Source organism: Etheostoma spectabile, chromosome 9 (assembly GCF_008692095.1).
Source record: "Etheostoma spectabile isolate EspeVRDwgs_2016 chromosome 9, UIUC_Espe_1.0, whole genome shotgun sequence".
Lineage (NCBI taxonomy): Eukaryota > Metazoa > Chordata > Actinopteri > Perciformes > Percidae > Etheostoma > Etheostoma spectabile.
In genome coordinates this window covers 29,164,501-29,186,535 of record NC_045741.1, presented here as the reverse complement: position 1 = coordinate 29,186,535, position 22,035 = coordinate 29,164,501, and the positions used below count along the sequence as shown (strand labels likewise).

Genomic DNA, 22,035 nt, shown 5'->3' with positions numbered 1-22,035 from the left:
GCCAACCAATGGCTGCAGCTTAGCACCGTTGCTAGGCAACTGCAGCACCCTGTGGCTGGCTTCTTAACTGACAACATAGCAGAATTCCATTTGTTTTCTCCAAAAGGAGTTTGATTATCAAGCCTCTTGAGACAGAGACCCAGACTTCAAAATAAAACAGGAAACAGAACATATACAAGACAAGACCAAAAATACCATACAATAATCACAAGACATGACAGAACCAGGCTAAGAATTAAACACAGTAAAACAGATTTCTACAATAAAATAAGACATAAAAACCAAACCATAACAAACAAGGATGTTGTAGAGCGCCCTCTGGTTGAGAAACTATGCAACACCAACAGTGATGTAGTGGAGGCTAAACGCACGTAAACGCCGTTTATGCACCTCTCAAAATTCGGAAATGGCGTTTACCCACCTCCAAAGTGCGTTTATCCACCTCTGAATAGCCTATCGTCCCAAAGCCATTCTAAATTAAGCTTGTGTCGTTTAGTTCAATTGTTCATTATTAGTTCATAGGTTGTAAACCTAAGACGAAAGTCTCAGATTTTTTTTTTTTTTTTTTTTTCGCCGCATTACGGTCAGTGTTGAACAATCTCTTGCGGAGTGTGCATATTCCCCAGCGTTGCTCCGGCAGTGCTGCTTGGAATGGTACTAGGGTTTTGTATGTGAGTCCTAGCTGTAGGAAAAGTTCTATGGTAACGCACAGTTTGACAATCAGAAACGTTGTGGTGATGTTAGGATTGTGGGTTAATGTAGTTTTTCTGCGTAAAATGAGTGGATAATTGTTTTCTATAATGTTACAAGGTGGCATCATACAGAAACTGGTACAGTTCCTAGGATGGTTTATACATTATGGCTGTAATTAAATTCTTATGGAGGAAAAGTTGTAATTATAAAGATAACTCCATCATCACTATGTTGATAATAATAGTTGGTTTGGGAATATTTGTAAAGACAAATTTTTTCCAGCGTGTTAATGTGAATATTTACACATATTTTTTGTCTCGCGTTTGTCATTTAGTAAACTTTAATAGATTTCAACATTAATGCCTTCTGAGTTTTTACACAGAAATCGTAATAGAGAACTGAACGCATTGGTGACCGTGAGGAAACAATGAACAACACATGTCATCGGTAGCGTGGCCCCCCTCCCTATCGGTGATCGCGTCGTGTCCACGATCACAGAATTTATAGTTTACAACCACCTCTTTTTACCATACACTTGAAAGCAATGCTCATAACATGGTTCACAGTCCGTTTTTATTAATATATTAATTTGACAGAAATGTATTTGTCATCATAAATAATTCCGATGAATTATTATTATTATTATTTTAATTGGCCATTATAGATGCTGATACCAAGCCACAAGCCTATTCTTACCCGAACCATAACCAATCCCACTCCTTTTGTCAAACCCTAACCAAGCCAACCAGAGCAGGCAACGATTACTAGCCCAATCAGGGATGAGTTCCCTAATGAATATTCATGAATCTTCCCCTACCATCCTGCACACAGAACAATTCACCAGCGGACATCTAAAACGGTTACACTTCCGGGCAAAACCTCCAGAATTAAAGTTTCCAATAAACTCACACCGACTTTGGCAGCATACTACTTTGTATCGGCACTGCCTGTAGAGAATCCAGTTTTAAAGCCATAAAGCTAACATTGGTAATACATAACCTGTTCATATTGTAGTATAATATTTAATATATAAAACATAATACTATTTATTCTAGCACCCTTTGCACTATGCTCCATGATTAGAATAACTATCATAATTATAATTTACTCCTGCATACTTTGCACTCTTCATTACACTATTGTCTCAAACTGTCTATATTGTTTACGTTTGTAGTGTGTATATATTGTTTTGTAGGAGTAAGCGCATTATGAGCAATATGGTCCAAAGCGAAATTCCTCATAGGTGTCCTCATACCTGGGAAAATAAAGCTGATTCTGAAATGAAAGTCTTCATTGGTTCCACCTCAAACATTCAGGATAGATAGGAATTTTTATGCTATATTGCACTACAGATATTATCTGGCTAAATTATATATACTGTACATATATATATATATGCACAACAATCACTTTCACTCTCAAATCACAAAAGCACAAACAGTTGCATTTATTTGAGTGCGCAGACAAGATTGTTAGTCGTCCATAAGAAGAAAAATAAACAGAACAATGTCTTTACAAGGCTTTGACCACTCATCACTATGATATAGTCAAACTAAACAATAACTACACAATATACACATGGAAAAAGCACATTTGTTTAGTCCAAAAGAACACAAAGGACAGAGTTCAACATACAATACTAATTTTTTTTAATAACAATAAGGAAGAAAGTATAAACCCTGTCAATCTAACATTTTAATTTGCCTGTAAGGTGCACCTCTGGTATCAGGGGACTAATGATACGGGGGAAGACTGGTACAGTAGGTCTGTCAGGTGTGGCAACCATAGAACGCCACAATCACAGCACACCTTCATGATGAAGAATGTACTGAAATGTTTCCTATAAAACCGCTAAGAGAAAATATCCATAAAACACGAGTCAATGTGGAAATAGCAAGAGTGTTCATTGAGTGAGACCAACTACATAACAAGAAGGGGGACGCATATGAAATTCAAGTATCAAAATCACTAAGACACTGACATGCTGAAAAGGTCAATTACAAAAAAGGTAGTAAAATCATGGGAGGAAATACATTGACACAATCAACAATACATTAGGCAACATTCTGCATTTCTTTAAGGCAGTTGATTAAAAAAAAACTAAATAGAACTAGGCATCTTGTTCATTCCGAGTTAAATTACAAGCCTAGCCCTAACTTATCACCAAGAGATTTGTTGTACAAAATAACTATGCCCGACTCTGAAGCTAAGCCCTTTAGTTTGACTTGTCTTCTGACATGAGGACAGAGTTCATATGGACAGCGGTGGAGTTGTGCTCTGTATTTTTGGTCTTCTTCACAGTGAGGTTTGTCAGGGCTTATTAGGCTGGTGCATCAAGAGTGGAAAGTCCTTCTCAGCCTATTGTCTGGCACAAAATCTAAATGGTTGGCACGTATGTGTGCACAGCATGGGAAGGCAGGGTAGCTTGCTTCATCAGCTAGCGGTTGCCCTTCATGGCTTCCTTGGCTGCCAGGATGAGAGGTGTGAGACTGGAGAGGGGCTTCGCCAGCTTCAGGAACGGATGCTGCGCGCCAGAGCAAAGATCATAAAAGAGAAGGTGAGGGAAAAGGTAAAACAATCGAATCAAGTGCATGTTTTAATCAAAACACAAGATAAATTCAATGGACATAATCTCATAACAGGAAGAGTTTTTAACCTGCAGCAGCTCTTTGCCTCCGCCTCTTTTCTCTACATCCATTTCCAAGCAACGGTTGAGGAAGTCTCTGAAGACCGGGGACAGCTTCTCTGGGTTCTGAAGCTCGGGTGTGCCGTTTGTGGCAATCAAGTATAATGCCTGCCAAAGGGTTGGAGACCAAAGAAAAAGGAACAACTGTGAAATCTAGTTAAGAGAAATAATGCACACAGCAAGTGAATCAAGTCAAACTGGTAAAGTGCAGAATTTTAAAAAGTCTCATTTGTTTTTCATTAAATGTTATTCAAGTGTTGCACTCCATTTTCTAAACCAGCATTCACACAGCAACCATAACGTCCTATTCTACTTCTTACTCAATCTGCTAGCTGCCTGTCCCCTGAACACACTGTAAAAAACATCTCCTCACTATCTGCTAGCTGCCTGTCCCCAGAACACACTGTAAAAAAACATCTCCTCACTATCTGCTAGCTGTCTGTCCTCTGAACACACTGTAAAAAACATCTCCACACTATCTGCTAGCTGTCTGTCCTCTGAACACACTGTAAAAAACATCTCCACACTATCTGCTAGCTGTCTGTCCTCTGAACACACTGTAAAAAACACGGTCTCTGTAGACAGCCCAGGGTCTACAAACGGCAACAAAATCACCACTTCTGCTAACAAGTCGACTTTTGAACACCTGGCTTATTCCTTGAATGCTGTTGTCAGCGTGTGTAGGAGGAGCAGGACAAACTCTCATGACACTTAGGAGCATTTGTCCTGCTTTTGGGTCGACTCAGTTTCAGGACTGTAGTTGTTCAGCAACTATGCCAAAGTCTGACACAAACCAATCATTTATCCCATTAGAAACTTATTATTTAAGGATTTTGATATAAATTAAGACTGCTTATTATGAACATTACACTGTGCCTTTGAAGTGAACCTGAATATTTTAACAGAGTTGCTTACAGGTGATTAGATTAGTGGTTGGGATACTTTCCTGTCCAAGTGTTGGGGGGAAAAAAAACATTAGACAAAAGAGACAGTTGATTTAAAATGTTCTCACTCACTCGTAGTGGGTTCTCGTTCAGGTAGGGAGGCTCTCCTTCAACCATCTCAATGGCCATGATACCCAGTGACCAAATGTCTACTTTAGGCCCATAGGCCTTCCTGGTCACCACCTCAGGAGCCATCCAGTAAGGCGTGCCTACCATGGTGCTGCGTTTACTCTGCTCTGGAGTGATCTGGGCACAGAAGCCAAAATCGGCTGTCGAAGAGATGGAGAGGAGTAAATACATTGTTACAGTGAAATAACTTACACATCCAAGTTTACCAGGCTGCTCTGGATGACATCAGTACAGGACTTACTCAGCTTGACAGAGCCATCCATCCCGAGTAACACATTGTCACTTTTGATGTCTCTGTGAATGACCTGGTTCGCATGCAGGAACTCCAACGCCTGTAAACACTGCAGGTATGGCAAACAGAGCAAAGTTGTTGAAAGTTGAGTTTTTGTTTGGCCTCTAACTTTTACATGAAGAGGGATTAGATCTCTTCTATATAGCCCTGGTTATAAAGAGTGCAGCTTACCTCTCGGCAGACAGCGGCTATCTGGGCCTCATCCATACAGGTCTCTGTTACCACATCCGTCAGCGAGCCGCCAGCCAGATACTCCATCACCACATACAGCTCCTCGGCCATCAGGAAACTGACATGCACACACAAACACACGGACGTCACACACTGGTGTCCAACTGGTGTGCTATTATGACAACTTTTTGGATTTGTTAAAATTATGACTGGATGTTCTACTCGGGCTGCAGGTTTACTTTCAGTCTTACGTCGGGAACAAACTGCAGGAGTAAGTGTCGCATAGCGTAGAGACGAGCCTGATCGTGCACCTGGCCTTTCACACCAGACGCATATTTCTACGCGCCAGTAACAAAGCGATCCTTCTCCTCTCTGCTTTCTCTCGCCTCTCTCTGTCTCTCCAATAGAAAGACAGGATAATTGGGGAAAACTGCCAATTTTTGCGTGTGTGTGTCAACCTCTGTCTATCCATCGGTCTCTTTATCTATCTCTCTCTCTCTCGCAATGTGTCTGATCGTGTCTGATTGTCTCTCTCGGGAAAAGTCAAGACATCTGAAACCATGGAACTAGTTGTTTTATTTTGAAGTGTGCTTTATTTTTGTAAAGAATCCAGCTGCACTGTGGTCTTCCTGTATGGGATTACCTGTCTGGCTTGACACGTATCGCGTGACAAATGTAGGAGACACCAAAGCTATGGCTGCAGCGCACAGGGGCATACGAGCACACTATGTGAACGGACAGATTGGATAACATGGGCGCCAAAAAAAAAAACATAGCTGCATTACGCTGCTATCCTTACGCTGACGCTTACGCATGCGCTGCGTTCCCGGTGTTACCTGTCTAAAAAGTTGACGATATTGGGGTTCTTCAACTCCTTCATCACTAGAATCTCATTGATGATCAGCTCCTTCTTTGGCTGCTTTTGTAGGTTGATCTGTTTGATGGCAACCTGTAAAAAGAGACCAGATATTTAGAATTACTGTTACTGATGGGACCACGTCAGTATCAAGTTTTAATATCCAATTTAAATTACTTTTCATCACTTCTTCTTACAAAGGGAAATGTTTAATTCATAATGCATAAAAAGACACCCATGTCCAGCTCAGCCTACTCAGAAGTTTTGTTGATACAACCTTATTGGTCTGGCGTCAAAGGTAACATATGACATGGACATTGCCGTGTACTGGGTCACTGTGCTAACTCGATTATTCTTTACTTGTGTTGCTGTTACAGTACGTAGTACGTAGCATTATCTTATAATTATCACTTGCTGCCACAGTGGCGGCGGTTAAGCAAAAGTTACATAGTCTCACTTTAAAGCTGTATTTCTTGTAGGATAAGTGCTGTATATACAAACAACTACAAATTATTAACTTATTTGCTATCTTATGTTTATATATTACTGCTGTGCCCATGGTTTGTCTTTTTATAGTCTCCACATTTCCTCATAATGCACCACGTCACTCTTTACCTCCTGTCCTGTGGCAACATCAATGGCTGTGAATACTGTTCCTGAAGCCCTGTGAGACAAATTAGATCAGATATTTACTTCAAAGCAAATTTCAACAATTTATATTTCTTGCTATTGAGACTGAAATATTAGGATTCAATAATCACAAGTAAAATATTGAATCCCAGTATTAAAAACCATCTATCCCTTTGCTCTACTTTGGTAAAGAGTACACCTGATAACAAACAGGCTGTTTCTGACTGCACCTTAACAACAGTCAAAATCAATATCATCCAAGTGTGTACATAGTGGGTGGAAATTTAAAAAACAAAAGTAATGTTGAGAAAGAAGGTCCTATTATTATAAAAGCAATACTATATGGTACACATAACTTAAATCCTATCACACGTTTGGATTGCAACTGTCGGATCTGCACTCACCCCTGACCAATTTTTTCATATCTGGTGTACTTCTTCTTAGGATCTCCGATGCTGACTATCGTTCCTGTAAGACATAACAATCCCATTATGTTAAGGAAACAATATAGCAATACATGATAAATATAAGCAAATAAATGACATGTGGGATTGAAACTGCTGTATGGTTGCGTGACAGATTTGGAAGATGAAGGATTTATTAATCATTTACTCAGTTTGTCCATGATCTCCTCATCCGACATCTTGCCCTTCTTTTTCTGTCTGTCTGCAGCCTTGGAGGCACTTTCTCCGTCCGGACACGTGCTCGGGGCAGGGAGGGGGTCAATAACAGAGCGAGTATACACCTGTACAATAAGACAATAACCAAAGACAAACATTCAATACGTACCTTTCAAGTTCACAAAGTTTATCCCCAGAAAGTGAAACATTATGTAATAATGAGTTTTTTAATGTAAAGGTAATAACTGTGCTGTCAAGCCTATGAAACACAGCTGACTTACACTCTTTGTGTGTTCTGGTCTCGGTGCCACAACAGGAGGAGGAGTTTCATCGTCGTCGTCATCGTCGATGTCTCTGATATTTGGAGAAGAGGGTTCACTGCCTTTCTTGACAGGCTGATGTAGAGTGAAGGAAACGGTTGTTAGCCTTTGTAAAACCAAACATAATGTAAATAAAACTGCACGTGTGTATTAAAAGGAATACGCCACCGTGCTGTCCTTCCACCCAATTTAGTCTCAAATCAGTATCTGCAATGCAGTCTTAATCTGCATTGCTGTTTGTACTCGTTGTGAATACGCAGGCCACATGAAGTAACTAGGTTATTTGCTGGTCCAGCACTGGCAGCCCACATCTCTCCATTTGTGCACGAGCATGTGTGTGTGTGTGTGTGTGTGTGTGTGTGTGTGTGTGTGTGTGTGTGTGTGTAAGAAGCATAATGTTGCTGGCAGATACAGAATGTAAAGTATTTAAAGCGCTTTTCTAGTCTTAACAAATACTCAAGCGTTTTACATCATACAGGATACATTCACACACTGTGGCTGCCACAGACAACACACACACACACACACACACACACACACACATATACACACACATATACATACATACATACATACATACACACACACACACACATATATATGTATATGTATATATACATATATACACATATACACACATATAAATATACATATACATATATACACATATATATACATATATCTATATATACATACTTACATATATACATACACATATATATACATACACATATATATATCTATCTATCTATCTATAAATCTATCTATATATATATATATATATACACATATATATATATACACATATATATATACATATATCTCAGGCCTATGTGTAGTGATTTCTTAAGATTATGTTTTGGGATTTTCTGCCTTTCATTTTTTTTTTTTTGACAGGACAGCTGCGAGAAAGGGGAGAGAGAAAGAGGGGGGACAACATGCAGGAAATCATCACAGGTCGGATTAGAACCCTGGACATCTGCGTCGAGGCATAAACCTCTCAGTACGTGTGCGCCTGCTCTACCACTTATCCAACCCCGCCACATGTGTAGCGATTTCTAACAAAACAGAGTGCAAATTGAAATTTCCCCAATGGTGATCAACAAACGGTATACATTTTCATCATCATTATTTTTTACTTACAGACTGAGGCCCCGGAGTGAATGCATCTTTTTCTGTGAAAAAAAGAAGATGTTTTGTAAGTATTTTTTTTTAAGGCTACCACATTGTACAGTTTTACCCAGTATTGGCCTGGTCACTCATTGTTTTATATGAGATAATATTGAGGTAATTCCTCTTTAGGAAAACGGGAAAAAAAAGTTATCTATTTAAAGACAAAAGGGTAAATTATAATTTTTGGCAATAATAAACTTGAACCTACATAGTGCTGGAGTCCGACTTAGACTTTGACTTAGAATTATCTTTATTATCATAATACCCTGCAAGTAACTAAATACACCTAATGTGTGAATTTAACCTTGAGCCTCACCAGAAGAAGAGAAGCTGAGGTACTTCTGACGACCGTTGCCCGTAGAGTCGTAGAACTTAAGAACGTCGAGTACAGCCTGTGGGTTTTTCTTCTGCTCTGACTTGGTGATGTTTGAGGTCTGGAGTAGTCGAGCCCATTGCTCTGGCATACCCTGTGTATGACAAAAGATGGTGTCAAAATGATGCAGACGTAGATCTGATGTTAACGTGTGTTTTTGGTCAATAATCAAGTGTCAACAGTGAAAACTCACAGTGAACTCCCCCGTGACAGCATCAAACCCAACATGTATGGTGTGCTCAAAATCTGAAGGTGGCGAGATCTCTGGTCGCTCTTTGTCTCGATCTTTCTTTCTTCCACCTGAAAGTAACCAAAAACTAATTCAAATCCCACATGACCACTATCAGACCGATTGCAAAGACAAAAATACATTTAACGGTAAATGTATTTTGGCCAAACTCACCCTTTTCAGCCCCAGAGAAGATTGAGATGATCTTGTGGCGAGGTTTTCTCTCCTCAGGCACAGAAGGCAGGGGTTTAGAGCTGTGGTTGGCTGAGAGGGAGTCTTTGCCAGAGCTGGTGCTAAAGATGGTGCTGCTCACCCTGACCGGAGGGGCGGGGGGTTTATCCTCAGGGTCTCCGTTATCACACATCACTACAGGTCGTTGTGAGCCTCACAGGGCTAAGAAGACAGGGGAACACGGCGGGCGAGGATGGCAAACAGAGGGGGAGCGCTCACATCAGCATGAGGCGCAGGTGTGCTCATGTGCTACAGGGGGATGTGGTGAAAATGACTGCAGTAGAGAGCAGAAGCACCAAGTGGTACCTGGAAGAAAACCAGACATTCATTAAACCATACACATGCTACAATAAGGTTACATATACAGCAGAATATAGTGACCAATAAGCAGGGAACGACTTTCTACTATAAAACATTTTAGTTTAGTTTATAACAGGATCCCAAGGACACTGCTACTCTTACTGGGGTCCACGTCTGGTATTTGGTAATTGGGAAAAAACCCCATCATCTTGGGCCACAATATTGAGAGACCCCCCAAAAAAAGCTCCCCTACAAAAGCTCTTTCATCGCTTTATCTCACTATACAGACAATACTGTTTTAATATAAGGAATTGCCACTACTTAAAATTCCAAATAAACAGCTCATAGGGAGGGCGACTGTATCGAAGCGTAAAAATTATTGTCTACAAACAATTAATTTGGCAATAACTAGTAGTGCTAGTGAAGAGTGTTCGACCACCAGTACTTCTTGACAAATGTTGTGCTGATGTTCACAACTTTGTTGTCAGCTTTGTGGTATTAAAGAGCATAAAAGTGAGAGATCTTGTGTATGTCCTCATTTATAATAAGGTGTTGTGCTGATCTGGGCATACATTAAGGTTTAACTTTATAATGTTATTTGGCAAGTAAGTTAGGGAACATCTCAGATGATGTTAGAGTAATCAAAAAGTAATATAACTAGTAGTGTAACTAGTTACTTTCAGCAGTGAGAGTAATGTAGTAAAGTAAGACATTTTTTTGTAGAGTAACTAGTAATGTGTTAACTTGTTTTGAGTAACTACACCAACACTGACTAGCACACTCACAGTGAGGGGGGGCGCAGAGACTGTTAACTGTACGTTACATATAAAAAAGTTAACTGAAAGGAGAGACAGTTAGCAAAGCGAAATTAGTGTCCACAGCTAAGGTTATTCCCTCTGAACCCCTACTATTAATCTTTATAAGGTTGAAAACATTTTTAGCAAAGTAGATGCTTTTTTTAGTGTCCAAATGCTACATCTGAAGAAGACTAAAAGAAAAGACCAGATGTAATAATGCAAGTTGCTCTTCTTCTAGTGCATTTTGATACAGACGTGTCAAGCCGACACTTATTTGCTTCTTGTTAAGATAATAAATGTCAACATGTCGACGTTGAGCCCATTTTTTTCCCATATAACGGTATTCATGTCAAACATGCCCTTCACATCAGTAACAACAGGGGCGGCTAGCGAGCTAACGTTAGCTTTAACTACTTGGCCAACAAGTGTGGTAGCTAAAGCTAACGTTAGCATGAAAAGCTACACCAATGCTTGCAATTCTACGAGATTAGAGTTAAGCTTTTAGCTAATGCTATCTAGTCTGACAACCAAAGCTATGGGTTCCCCCCGACATAACAACATGGTTAAAAGGTGGTTTAGATAACACTACAGAGGCTGTAAACTATACAGTAAAAAAAATAAAATAACCTGCTTTATTTGCAGGCTAACGGAGCAGCAGAGCTCACCGGAGAGTCCACACCAGCTAAACTTGAGTAACGTTATAACTTGACTCCCGGTCCTCGACGGCTTGGTAAATGGTTGTAAATCCGTTTAAAGTACCCTTTTCTGTTACATGGGGGCCTTGGTGGCACGCAACGCGTACAAATAACTTAGTAAAAACGTGGCTACAACTATTTACAATGCAACTTTTCGGCCCTTGGATAATTCCGCTACGGCGAAGGGGAAGCGGAACTACCGCCCCAGCCGTGGCCTATTCAATACATGTTTCTAAGGAATTGTGTGTATGGAGTTTGTCTTCAGACATTAGAGCCCGTGTACAAATCTACTTAGAGCTCTAATAACACGTTTTGACCAATGGGAATGCTAAAAGTGAGAAACAACTTAAAAACAGCAGAAACTGGAAGTTAGAAGTTGAATTAGAGCGAATAGCATTTAAGGTCATGCAGTTCATGCTCATTGAAACACAATAATTTCCATCATATGGAGAGATGGATTCCTGCAAGCTGGACTGGAATCTATTTTAAATTCAATTATGGTCCATCAACACAGTGTTGTCTTTTTAAGTTCTGAAATCACGATACACACTTTTGTCTAAAAGAAAAAGCAAGCTGACACAATTTTAGGTGATTTGCCATACCCAAATAGACACGGTAAGGGTATAAGAGTATAACCCTTTAACACCCAATTTCCTTTATTTCATCTTCAGATCCATTTATGGTTGAACCCCCCCCATCTTATTCCACACTGACAGTATCATATGTAGGCTATACATATTTTATCAGCTTGTTCCAGTTTTTGAGTGAAGAGGAAAGTAGAAAGTTATTATAATTAATGTAGCGGACCATGACCTCTGTCCTCCTTGTTGATTTAAATGAAATAGAAAAAAAATCCACAAACATACAGTATATATATATATATATATATATATATATATATATATATATATATATATATATATATATATATATATATATTTTTACTTCTTTACATTCTTTACACCAACCATTTACATCAATGTACATATTGTGCTGAATCGACACACTCTGCAATGTTCAACAAGTGAAGTGAACAGATGTTTGCTTTTTATCATTGTAGAGTTTAAAATATTGTTTGCAGTTGGGGAAAAGTATGTCATAGGGACATGATTTGTGGCCATAGACAAATGTTTTAAATTCAATAAATAAAAAAGTGTCACACTCATATGGGCTTGGGTCATGCTCCTACTTCTGAGATGGGATTCTAATCATAAATAAGGAGGAAATCTTGCATAAAAAGTAGAGGATTAACCAAAATACAGACGTTGATTTACAGTAACTGAGACATATTGCAGGAATCTTGTTAACTGAACTTTCTGGATTACTATACAAAGTAAAAACCAGGAACCTCCATTTAGAAATCTGGCCTGATGTAAAATAGTCCTGTTCTCTGTTTGTGTCAGCTCAAAAGATAAGGTGTTCTGTGCATTATTTTTTTTATACGCCAGACATTTTCTATCTGTGACTATAGTGTCTGTGTGGTGTTACTGTTAACTGGCCCTTTGGTGGTTTACATCGGAAACCATTATTACAGAAATGCCAGAGTGAGCCTGGTATCAGACAGAACTGTATAATTAGAGGATCATGAGTGGTTCAAAACAATATATGTTGACCATCACAGTTTGATGATACGATGTTTCCACATGTGTTTGGACAGTGCCACACAGCAGAGCATTGTGACTAAAAGAGTCCCACCGCACACAGGCGTCACCAAAGACCCGTCACCCACTGGAAACTGGACACCCATCGGGCCTCGCTCCTACAGGAGACAAGGGATTTTTTTTGAGTAATGAAAGAAAAGGAGCAATAGACGATTAGTATCATAAAAAAGTTGGATGCTTTTTCCACTTAAGCTATTTTGAGATGATTTATCAAGAACCACCTGCTGATGCTGGAGTTTGACCCACGAACATGTGCTCGAATTGTCGGGGGTACAGGGGGCGTCCACGGCAGTGTGAGGCTCTTTGTTGTTGAGCTGCGTACCTAGAAAGAAGAAAAAAAGTTCAGATTAGGACAAACAATCACTTCATTTTCTGTCTCCGTCAGCTACAGTTTTCACCCAGGGTTTTTGACAACCAATAAGAAGGGCCTTTATTTCTTTTTTGGGGCATTTTCAGCCTTTATTTTGATAGGACAGCAGAAGAAATGAAATGACATGCAGCAAAGGGCCGCAGTTTGGAGTCGAATCCAAGCCCACTGCGTTGAGGAGTAAACCTCTATATATGGGCGCCCGCTCTACCATTTGAGCTATCTGGGCACCCAAGAACGGCTTTTATTAATCAAGTTATGTATGATATAGTTTCTGAGAAGAGAGAGACACACATGACTACAGAATAAAAATGACCCACATACATTTTTCAGTCCACAGCAGCAGCTCTGGAGGTTCTATGTCGACAGATGTAAACGTCTCCCCAACAAAAGAAGGCTCGTGGTAGCGACCGTGTATGGGAATTGTTACTTTCAGCGATCTGGGAGTCTGTCCATCAGGGCTGGGATACACGTAGGTGACAAATCCCACAGTCTTGTGAGCAGGCACCTCTAGGTCAATGGCTGAATCTAGTAATATCTTACACTAGACAATACATAGTGTACATAAATTAGGTTCAACTTTATTGTTATTGTGCCGAGTACAAAGACAACAAAATGCAGTTTCATCCAACCAGAAGTGCAAAGTGATATTCAAGTATAGACAGGTGGTGCATAGGCAGGACAATAAATATATTGCAGTGTTATAAGAGCAGAATAATTATGGCTATGTAATATGAACAGTGTATGAACAACATGTTCAGATATGTGCAATGTAGTAACAGTGGCATTAAAATAGTTGAAGGTGGCTTGTAATAATTATGTCCACAAATGTGCTATGTTCTGGCTCAATTACTTAATATACATGAAAGCTGAGTGTGACAAGTGTCAATCTTACCTGCCAATCACTTTGATTACTCACAGATGCAAGTTGGTACGGATCAACAAAGACCCCTCTGGGCCATCTATGGACCAGCAGAACTCTGACCCCACTGAGCACATCAGGACTAAGCTCAACAGTGGTTACCACCTCCCTAAAAACACATCAGAAATCCCTTATCCACTGGCAAGGAGCCTTAAAGACGGTTACAGATTAATGTTTAAAAAATACCCTGCCAGTACCTGTGAAAACCCTTCTTGATGATCTCCACTGAAACTAGCGAGGATTTAAGCCATTGCTTTAGAAGTCCACAGTGGTTCTCATTCTTCCCGTCTACAAAAATATGTACGTTGTGTTTGTCAAGACCATAAGCCAGGACATAGCAGACTTTAATTACTGTAATGATACAACTGTATTAATACATGTATGCATTAGGGGTGGGAATCACCAGACGCCTCCCGATACGATATCAACACAATACATATGCTACAATACAATATTATTGCGATTTTAAACATATTGCAATATTCTGCGATATATGGCAATTTATAACCTTTTATCCAACTTCTAATTTTTCCCAATTTCAAATGATGAAAAGGAAACTTTGTCAACATCTGACTCCTCTAAAAAGAAACATGTCTCTGTTTGTTCATATCACTTCAGTTTTATTTCTGTAAAGTGTGATTGTCAAGCAAACAAACTGACCAACGCATACTGTAAATAATAAAAGATCGATACTTGGCGCCTGTGTATCGATACAGTATTACCACTGAATATATTGCGATCCTATGCTGTATCGATTTTTTCCCCCCACCCCTTGTTGCATAATTTGTTAGTCTGTTAAAGCATTACAAAAAAGATAAGGATGCCACAGCAGTGGGTTAATGGGGTTGAATTAGAAATCAAATTTAGATAATTTCCCTATCCAAAAACGTGACATAAGTTTTAGTGACATAAAACGAATCTGTTTATCCGGTTTAGCCACTCTAGGTCTGACAAGATACCTTACCCTTTGCGTTCAAATGGCAATGGCATGTCGATAAACAAGCCAAGGCACAAAAAAGTACAAAATACATCAAGTAATGGTGAATTACAACAAGCTTTTTACAGCCTTCTGTTATCTATTTAGCCAACATCAACTGTAATACTCGGTGCACTCTTTTAAATGTTTACGGAAAAGAATGTTGAAGGACCCTTTTTGTAGTTTTAGGGAAGCCGCGACGGTGCCTGACTAGAAGGACAAAGTGAGCAGGCATTATGGGAACGCTCTGAGATAATAATTATGTATAAAAGGAGTTGCTCAAACACTCTGATATCAATCATCACCGTCATTCTGAGTTAAACAATAGGACTTTAAAGTATTTACTATAACGTAGGCAGGCTTCGGCTAAGACAGCTAGACTGGAGACCACGATAAGCAGTACCCAGGCAACGTAAACTCGTATTATCTGAAGCTCGCTCATCATTGAAAATGTGAATTATGGTTAAAAAGCGTTAGCTAGCTTTTTCCAGTTGTAAGTCAAGTGGAGACCAGTTGAAACTAGACGGCCGTAGACACAAACCGAAGATGAGTTTCAAGGCAAAGCAGTGTGGAGTGCAGTTCAGTCCTCCCTCTATAGTTTTAATTTATGAACACAAGGAAACCAAACGTGAGCGTAAAAGAATAATACCTGTGCGCAACTTCTCAAAATATTCTGGTAAGGAACGAAAAATATTTTTTGCGACTCATACAAATGTATTTTTACCTAGTACCTAGACTCGTTACTAATTTATTCTTCGCTTTTTTATGTAATTGGTCATTACTTCGGTATGACATTTGTATCTTATATGATTTCATGTGACAATTTAGACTACCCAGTGTAAAAGTGCCACAACTGCCTCTCGACTCCAGACCCTAGGACTCAAGGCTCCATTATATAATAAATAACTGCAATTTCTATGGGAACACACCCCATTTAAACTGTAAGTACAAGGGCTTTAAGGAGGGTCGTTTTCTATATCTGATAAGCAGTCTTGTTGAGGACCCTGTATCGAAACCTTGATTATTTCAGTTTGTATTATGCTCCCTTGATCCAGAGACTGTAGCAAAGCTTCTGGGGCCCTGGGGAAACTAATGAACTTGCCCTCTATACTAACATGTATGCACACACTGTACCCAAAAGATATGGATACATACATGTAGCACTCACACCCATCGTAATGAAGTGCTTTGAGCGGCTGGTCCTGGCACACCTAAAGGACTCGCTACCATCAACATTGGATCACACCAGTTCGCCTACCGTAGCAATAGGAGCACAGAGGATGCGGTTTCCATGGCACTGCACTCTGTGCTCACACATCTGGACAATAAGAACACTTATGCACGAATACGTTTGTTGACTTAGCTCAGCATTCACATGTCATCCGGCTAAGTTAATAGCCAAATTGGAGACCTGGGCATCAACACCTCCACGTGCAATTGGATTTTGGACTTTCTTACCAACCGACCCCAGAAGTTCGTCAGGCTCCAACTGCTCCACGTCCATCACACTCAACACTGGTGTACCACAGGGCTGTGTGCTGAGCCGTTTCTCTACTCCCTCTTCACACTCCGACTGCAAGCCTGTGTACGAATCTAATTCTCATCAAGTTTGCGGACGACACTACGGTGATTGGTCTCATCAGCAACAACGATGAGACGCCTACAGGGAAGAGATCCAGCACCTGGCCACATGGTGCACTGAAAATAACCAGCTCCTCAACACCACCAAAACCAAGGAGCTCATCGTGGACTTCAGAAAGGAGCCAAGAGGCACGCACGACACCATCCACATGATGGAATGGCTGTTGAGCGTGTCTCCAGTTTCAAGTTTCTGGGGATCCACTCGGCGGACATGTCCTGGTCAACCAACACCTCCTGCCTGGTCAAGAAGGCTCACCAGCGCCTCTTCTTCCTGAGGACGTGAGGAAGAATCAGCTTTCCTCAACTATCCTGGTGAACTTCTATCGCTGTGCAATAGAAAGCATCTGACAAACTGTGCACAGTGTGGTATGGGAGTGTTCTGTTGCAGAGCGCAAGGCCCTGCAGGGTGGTGAAAACCGCCCCGCATCACACCGGACTCCACTGCCCGCCATCAGCAGACATCCAGAGGAAACGCTGTTGATCGAGCTCGCAGCATCCTGAAGGACTCCTCTCACCGAGCCCACAGACTGTTTTCTCTCCTGCCCTCGGCAGGCGTTTCGGGTCCTCCGGACCAGGACCAGCAGACTAAAGAACAGTTTTTTCCCCAGAGCTGTCTCTTTATTGAACTCTAATCCTCATTGATCCCACTCCCCTCATATACTGACAGACTCTCCTCTCCCTCCTCACACCTGCCTCCATTTTGTTATCTGCAATATTATAAGTTCATCTGCACTGCTGACTGTTACTAGTAACGACTGTTTAAATCTGCATCTTTTGCACCTTACCTTTTGCACTACTTACATTTCACTTGCAATGCTGACGTTTATTTATTTACAGTACCAATTGTTTACATTACATCCGCACTACCGTACTTAAATGTAATATGCAATTACTTTCCCCGCACTTTAATTCGGATAGTTTCTGCCCAAACTTTACCTTATTTCATTAGTATATTATGCTGTTTGCACATATCTGTAAAAAATTTGCAATTATAGTAATATCCCAAATTCCTAGCTGTAAATCTTGCTCACAATACCGTTATCTATATTTTGTATCATAGGACAAACCCATCTGTAAAACTCTGTTTATAATAGTATTCTTTCTATATTTATTCTTACATATCCAGTCTTGCACTTACGGAACATTGTATATCGCACTTACTGCTATTGCACTTCTGGTTAGACCCAAACTGCATTTCGTTGCCTTGTACCTGTACATGTGTAATGACAATAAAGTTGAATCTAATCTAATCTAATCTAATGATCCAGTGTGAAGGAACAGGGGGTCAATAGGGCCCCTTAGCTGGTTCATCTCACCATGAAGGTTTCCACAGAGCAGTTTGAGTCCTTGATGTCCTCTCTCCTTAATTCCAGACTACCGTATGGCTGCAGAGAGGCTGAAGAACCACCCTCGGCACAGGGACTACCTGGAGGGTGTGTCCCAGAGCCAGTTGGAGAAGCTTCACATCATCCTGCGCGATCACATGCAAGGCTTCAGCTTGGAGTACAGCCTGGCTTCGTTCTGCCTGGACCCCGACGAAGACCTCAACAAACTGGACGACGATGAGCTGGCTCGCAAGAAGGGCCAAATGGACGAACTGTTCGAAAAGAACCGGAAGCGGAAAGACGATCCGGACTTTGTTTATGATCTGGAAATGGATTTCACCAAGACCGCCCAAGAAAACTGCAGCTGGGACGACGAGTCTGATGATGGATTTTGAAATTCTGTTCTTCCAATACATTCTCCGACATTTCAGACTGATAATTACACACTGAGGTTCCATTAGAGAACAGGGACATCTGACAGATGTTTTGTCTGCCCCATTTCCATCAACAAGGAGACTAAATATTAGAAATATTGAAACTTTTTTCAACCGTTTCCAGTGGCCGAACAGGAGAATAGAATATAATAGCACAACACGTTTTGGTTAAGAATGGCAATGAATGAGATACTGCATAAATAACAGTGAATATTTATTTTGTTATAAAATACTGAATTTTATAAAATACAAAGACTTTGGCTCGTATATTTGTGGCATACACCTAAGTGAGTGATATTCACAGTTGAATAGAAGATGCTAAAATCCTACTAAATAAAATGTGAGTACAACAATAATACAACATATATATCTTTGGAAAAAAGTGTGTCCACAAAATATTGTTTCATATCATACAAAACACGCGTGTGTGTATATATATATATATATATATATATATATATATATATATATATATATATATATATATATATATATATTTCCATATGGTTTGAAGTCATGCACTAGGGCAAAGCTTTAAATGAGATATATCATAAAACCAAGCCTGCCGTATCAAACCTCTTTAGGGGAAAATTTCATTCAAAGTGCTAAAATGCCTCATTCAGTTGACATGAGACACTGACTGACCATTAGTACCAAAATACATTCAAAAATATCACAGGTTCTTCGAAAAATCCATGAAAAGAATGATTTTTCATTGCTTGTTTGGTTTAAGATGATCAAACCTTAATTGTTTACACTGGTATCAATTGCAGTCATGTATGAGTTGTTAATGTATTCCCTAAGGAGGTAGGCAACAGAAACTCTGACACAGAATTCCTTTTACCACCAACATTTGGAAAGGACTTCAGGTGTTTAAAATTGTAAATTCTCAGCAGGCTGTTAATTTGTTTAAAAAAATAGTTCTTTATAAAATTGATACTTCAAGTATGTTAAAGCCACGATCCAAGAGTATGTTAGTTATGACAATATATACACACACACACACACACACACAACATAGGACTTGAGTAAGACTTTCTGATTGGTAAAATTTGTGCAATTTTTAACTCTTTTGACTGCCCAGACTAATTTACCCAGAGTGCACTGATAATTTACAAGTGAATTGTGTAGCTATACTTTGAATACAGATTAGGTCTTTGAAAAAAAGAAGCTGTGTGACCCATAATGTCTACGGAGGGTAATAGGAAATGAATATATATCTACATTACATAATTATACTGCACCAAAAATACATACATTATTAGTGAAGCATTTCTTAAAAGTAAGAAATCTCATTTCTTCTTCTTGTCTTGGGTGCACCTCGGACAAAACCTGAGAGATTTGAGAGGGGAGGGTAAAATGTTAAGGCACAGAGGACAATCATTAGTTATCTGCATTCATTATGACTAGGGTTGGGCATCGTTTGGGTTTTTCCAATACCGGTGCTAAAGCAATACTTAAGTAAAAAAAAAAAAAAAAAAAAAAAAAAGAAGGGTAGCCTACTAAACAACATTAAAGAACGACTTGTTTATTGCTAAGGCCATATGGTCAAAATTAAATGATTTAATAATAGTAATGACTATAAAATATTTCACTAGTAAATTGCTGCTGAACGACAAAAAAACACCACCAGATGGGAAATGGTATTTTACAATAACTTTGAATGCACCGCGAGGCTGCCAGTTTCAAGCGAACGCACCGTCTATGTTGTTTTTCCAACAACGGCAGCTGCACACCGCTTAACGTCCCACTGTTGGATCCTCTACAGTGAAATACAGTCACACTTTATACTGTTTAGCTGCCAGGATTTTAACCGTGTTTAATCCAGCTGCTAGCTAACGGTAGGCTAACGTTAGCTGCTGTTGAGTGTAGTGTCAATAAGAATCATGTGCAGCGATGCTTCTGTTAGCCCTTATGTTCGTTTCAGAGCACCAGAGAGCAGGGCAGGCATATCAGTGGCATCGAAATCTGTGTTGCTATTCAGTCCGGTAGATAAAGCACCGGTGCCGTAATAGCACCAGTCTCGGTACCCAACCCTGATGATGCCAATGTTTTTCTTTAGGTTAACACCTTTTAAACTGATTCAAAGTTCTTACCATTTTCCTTTGGGTTTTGAGGCGAGGTCAACACAAGCAAAGTGAAACCACTCAATCGGACACTGAGGGATGAAAAACAACAGCAGCATTGGTAATGTCTCGCTGAAACAGGCTGTCAAACGTGCTCCGATAGTAAAGAAACTGGTCAAATTTGATTTTAGTGAGAAAGAAGCACTGTAAAAACCTACATCTGGGTTATCGCATCCAATCATCTCTCCATATGACACCTGGTGGCATAGGCAGTAGGTAGGCTCATTGGGATCGACTGGCATGTCCAAAACGTCTGATGGTTGCATAGGCAGGAGAGCATCACTCAGGTCTGGGCTAGAAGTGCATAACATAATACATAGAGCATGATTAGAAATAGGCATGATTAAAAAGTGGGCGTATTAATTTGTCATTGGTAGTATGTATTAAAGGTTTTAAATATTATAGGACTTTCAGATCTGATAAAAATTGTGTAATGCAGATTTCTGTCCAAACATACCTGTTTTTTATCTTTTTCTTTTTGGGAGAATCTTCATCAGAACATTTCCTTGCTCTTCCTCTGGACACACGCTTCTCTCTCAGCCCCCGGGATTCCCCCTCTGTGGAAAAGGGTTACATTTATAGATTAGATTAGATTAGATTATACTTTATTTATCCCACGACGGGGAAATTCTGTCGTTACAGTAGCAGCAACAGCAAAAAACAAAACAATAACACACAAACAAGTAAGCACGAAAGAAATACAAGGCAAGAAATACAAGGCAAGAAATACAGGCAAGAAATAGACAATGAAAAATATGGTAAAGTTGTGCATCAATCGGTTTTTGCTTTTGGAGGAAAGCCTTTCAGTTACCCAACTTACTTTTCGGTCCTCTTCCGTCTGTACTTTCGTAGCCACTCACTTCCAGTTTCTCCTTCAGCTCATTCTCAAACCGTGCCAGATCTGCATCCAGTCTGCGGATGTGTTTGTCCACCTGCAGTAAACCGGTTTCAGGTAATTAGCATCAGACCACGTGTGTGGTTTCATTTGCAAATTAGTAATACACTATATGAAAAACATTTTGTACAAGAAAGTGGGACTTAACACTTATTTTGAACATGTTGACATGATAAAATCTTTGGAATGGTAATCTATACAACATGACAGGAAACGCATAGAATTAACAAGCCACCAAATACCCGTAGGTCTGTTTTGGACTGACCATTTCGTATGTCTGCATGGCAAGCTGGACTTTGTCGTCGCTGAACTCTTTGCACTTGCTGTAGGCATGTTGGATCTTCTGCAGGTGTTCCACTCGCTGTTCTGAGGCCAGGTTCTTCACCTTAGCAATGTACTCTTCAGCCAGTTTGTCAATCTCTCCTTTCTTTTCTGCAAAATATGATAACTACAGTGCTAAAAAACAAAACAATATTGATTGACACAATACTTGCAGGGCTCCACCTTAAGGGGGGAAAAAATGACCAGGGTGGATTATATAAAAAAAAA

At 39.9% G+C, this 22,035-nt stretch overlaps 4 protein-coding genes across 5 annotated transcripts in view; 1 reads left to right on the top strand and 3 right to left on the bottom strand.

The window, feature by feature from the left end:
* Window positions 1-2,116: 2,116 nt before the first annotated feature.
* pak2b (p21 protein (Cdc42/Rac)-activated kinase 2b) lies at window positions 2,117-11,379 on the bottom strand. The gene is made up of 15 exons (XM_032526011.1): window positions 11,110-11,379; window positions 9,291-9,653; window positions 9,081-9,187; window positions 8,831-8,981; window positions 8,485-8,516; window positions 7,303-7,416; window positions 7,014-7,146; window positions 6,806-6,869; window positions 6,387-6,435; window positions 5,752-5,864; window positions 4,916-5,033; window positions 4,694-4,793; window positions 4,396-4,592; window positions 3,350-3,487; window positions 2,117-3,217 (listed from the first exon to the last, which is right to left on the bottom strand). Exons 2-15 carry the CDS (start codon window positions 9,478-9,480, stop codon window positions 3,131-3,133), a joined length of 1,593 nt encoding a protein of 530 aa, XP_032381902.1. The 5' UTR covers window positions 9,481-9,653; window positions 11,110-11,379; the 3' UTR covers window positions 2,117-3,130.
* A 687-nt stretch (window positions 11,380-12,066) lies between these two features.
* Window positions 12,067-15,225, bottom strand: pigx (phosphatidylinositol glycan anchor biosynthesis, class X). The gene is made up of 6 exons (XM_032526068.1): window positions 15,054-15,225; window positions 14,287-14,377; window positions 14,063-14,198; window positions 13,492-13,705; window positions 13,022-13,122; window positions 12,067-12,898 (listed from the first exon to the last, which is right to left on the bottom strand). The coding sequence occupies exons 1-6, from the start codon at window positions 15,118-15,120 to the stop codon at window positions 12,755-12,757; spliced, it is 753 nt and encodes a 250-aa protein (XP_032381959.1). The 5' UTR covers window positions 15,121-15,225; the 3' UTR covers window positions 12,067-12,754.
* Window positions 15,226-15,385: 160 nt separating this feature from the next.
* cep19 (centrosomal protein 19) lies at window positions 15,386-18,954 on the top strand (the record flags this gene model as incomplete). The annotated part of the gene is given in 2 exon segments (XM_032526080.1): window positions 15,386-15,741; window positions 18,080-18,954. Coding segments are annotated over 2 exon segments (477 nt in total). The 5' UTR covers window positions 15,386-15,611.
* A 424-nt stretch (window positions 18,955-19,378) lies between these two features.
* The window catches only part of ing5a (inhibitor of growth family, member 5a), a 5,129-nt gene continuing 2,472 nt past the window's right edge, over window positions 19,379-22,035 (bottom strand). For both annotated transcript variants that reach the window (XM_032526071.1, XM_032526070.1), the window contains exons 3-8: window positions 21,752-21,918; window positions 21,412-21,523; window positions 21,049-21,148; window positions 20,750-20,885; window positions 20,562-20,623; window positions 19,379-19,797 (exon numbers count right to left, since the gene is read on the bottom strand). In XM_032526071.1, coding sequence (XP_032381962.1) covers window positions 19,758-19,797; window positions 20,562-20,623; window positions 20,750-20,885; window positions 21,049-21,148; window positions 21,412-21,523; window positions 21,752-21,918 — 617 coding nt within the window. In that variant the 3' untranslated portion in view covers window positions 19,379-19,757. The remainder of the gene's footprint in view (window positions 19,798-20,561; window positions 20,624-20,749; window positions 20,886-21,048; window positions 21,149-21,411; window positions 21,524-21,751; window positions 21,919-22,035) is intronic.

Bases quoted from the DNA above. Each gene is read 5' to 3' on its own strand.
- pigx (XM_032526068.1), bottom strand. From the start codon at position 15,120: ATGTATTTTGTACTTTTTTGTGCCTTGGCTTGTTTATCGACATGCCAT. The intron at 13,706-14,062 runs GTAAGATTGACA...GTCTAGTGTAAG, and splicing joins GTAATCAAAGTGATTGGCAG to ATATTACTAGATTCAGCCAT. The intron at 12,899-13,021 runs GTGGTTCTTGAT...TGTCTCCTGTAG, and splicing joins TCAAACTCCAGCATCAGCAG to GAGCGAGGCCCGATGGGTGT.
- pak2b (XM_032526011.1), bottom strand. From the start codon at position 9,480: ATGTGTGATAACGGAGACCCTGAGGATAAACCCCCCGCCCCTCCGGTC. The intron at 6,436-6,805 runs GTGAGTGCAGAT...TTTGTCTCACAG, and splicing joins TATGAAAAAATTGGTCAGGG to GGCTTCAGGAACAGTATTCA. The intron at 4,794-4,915 runs GTAAGCTGCACT...CCATACCTGCAG, and splicing joins TAGCCGCTGTCTGCCGAGAG to TGTTTACAGGCGTTGGAGTT.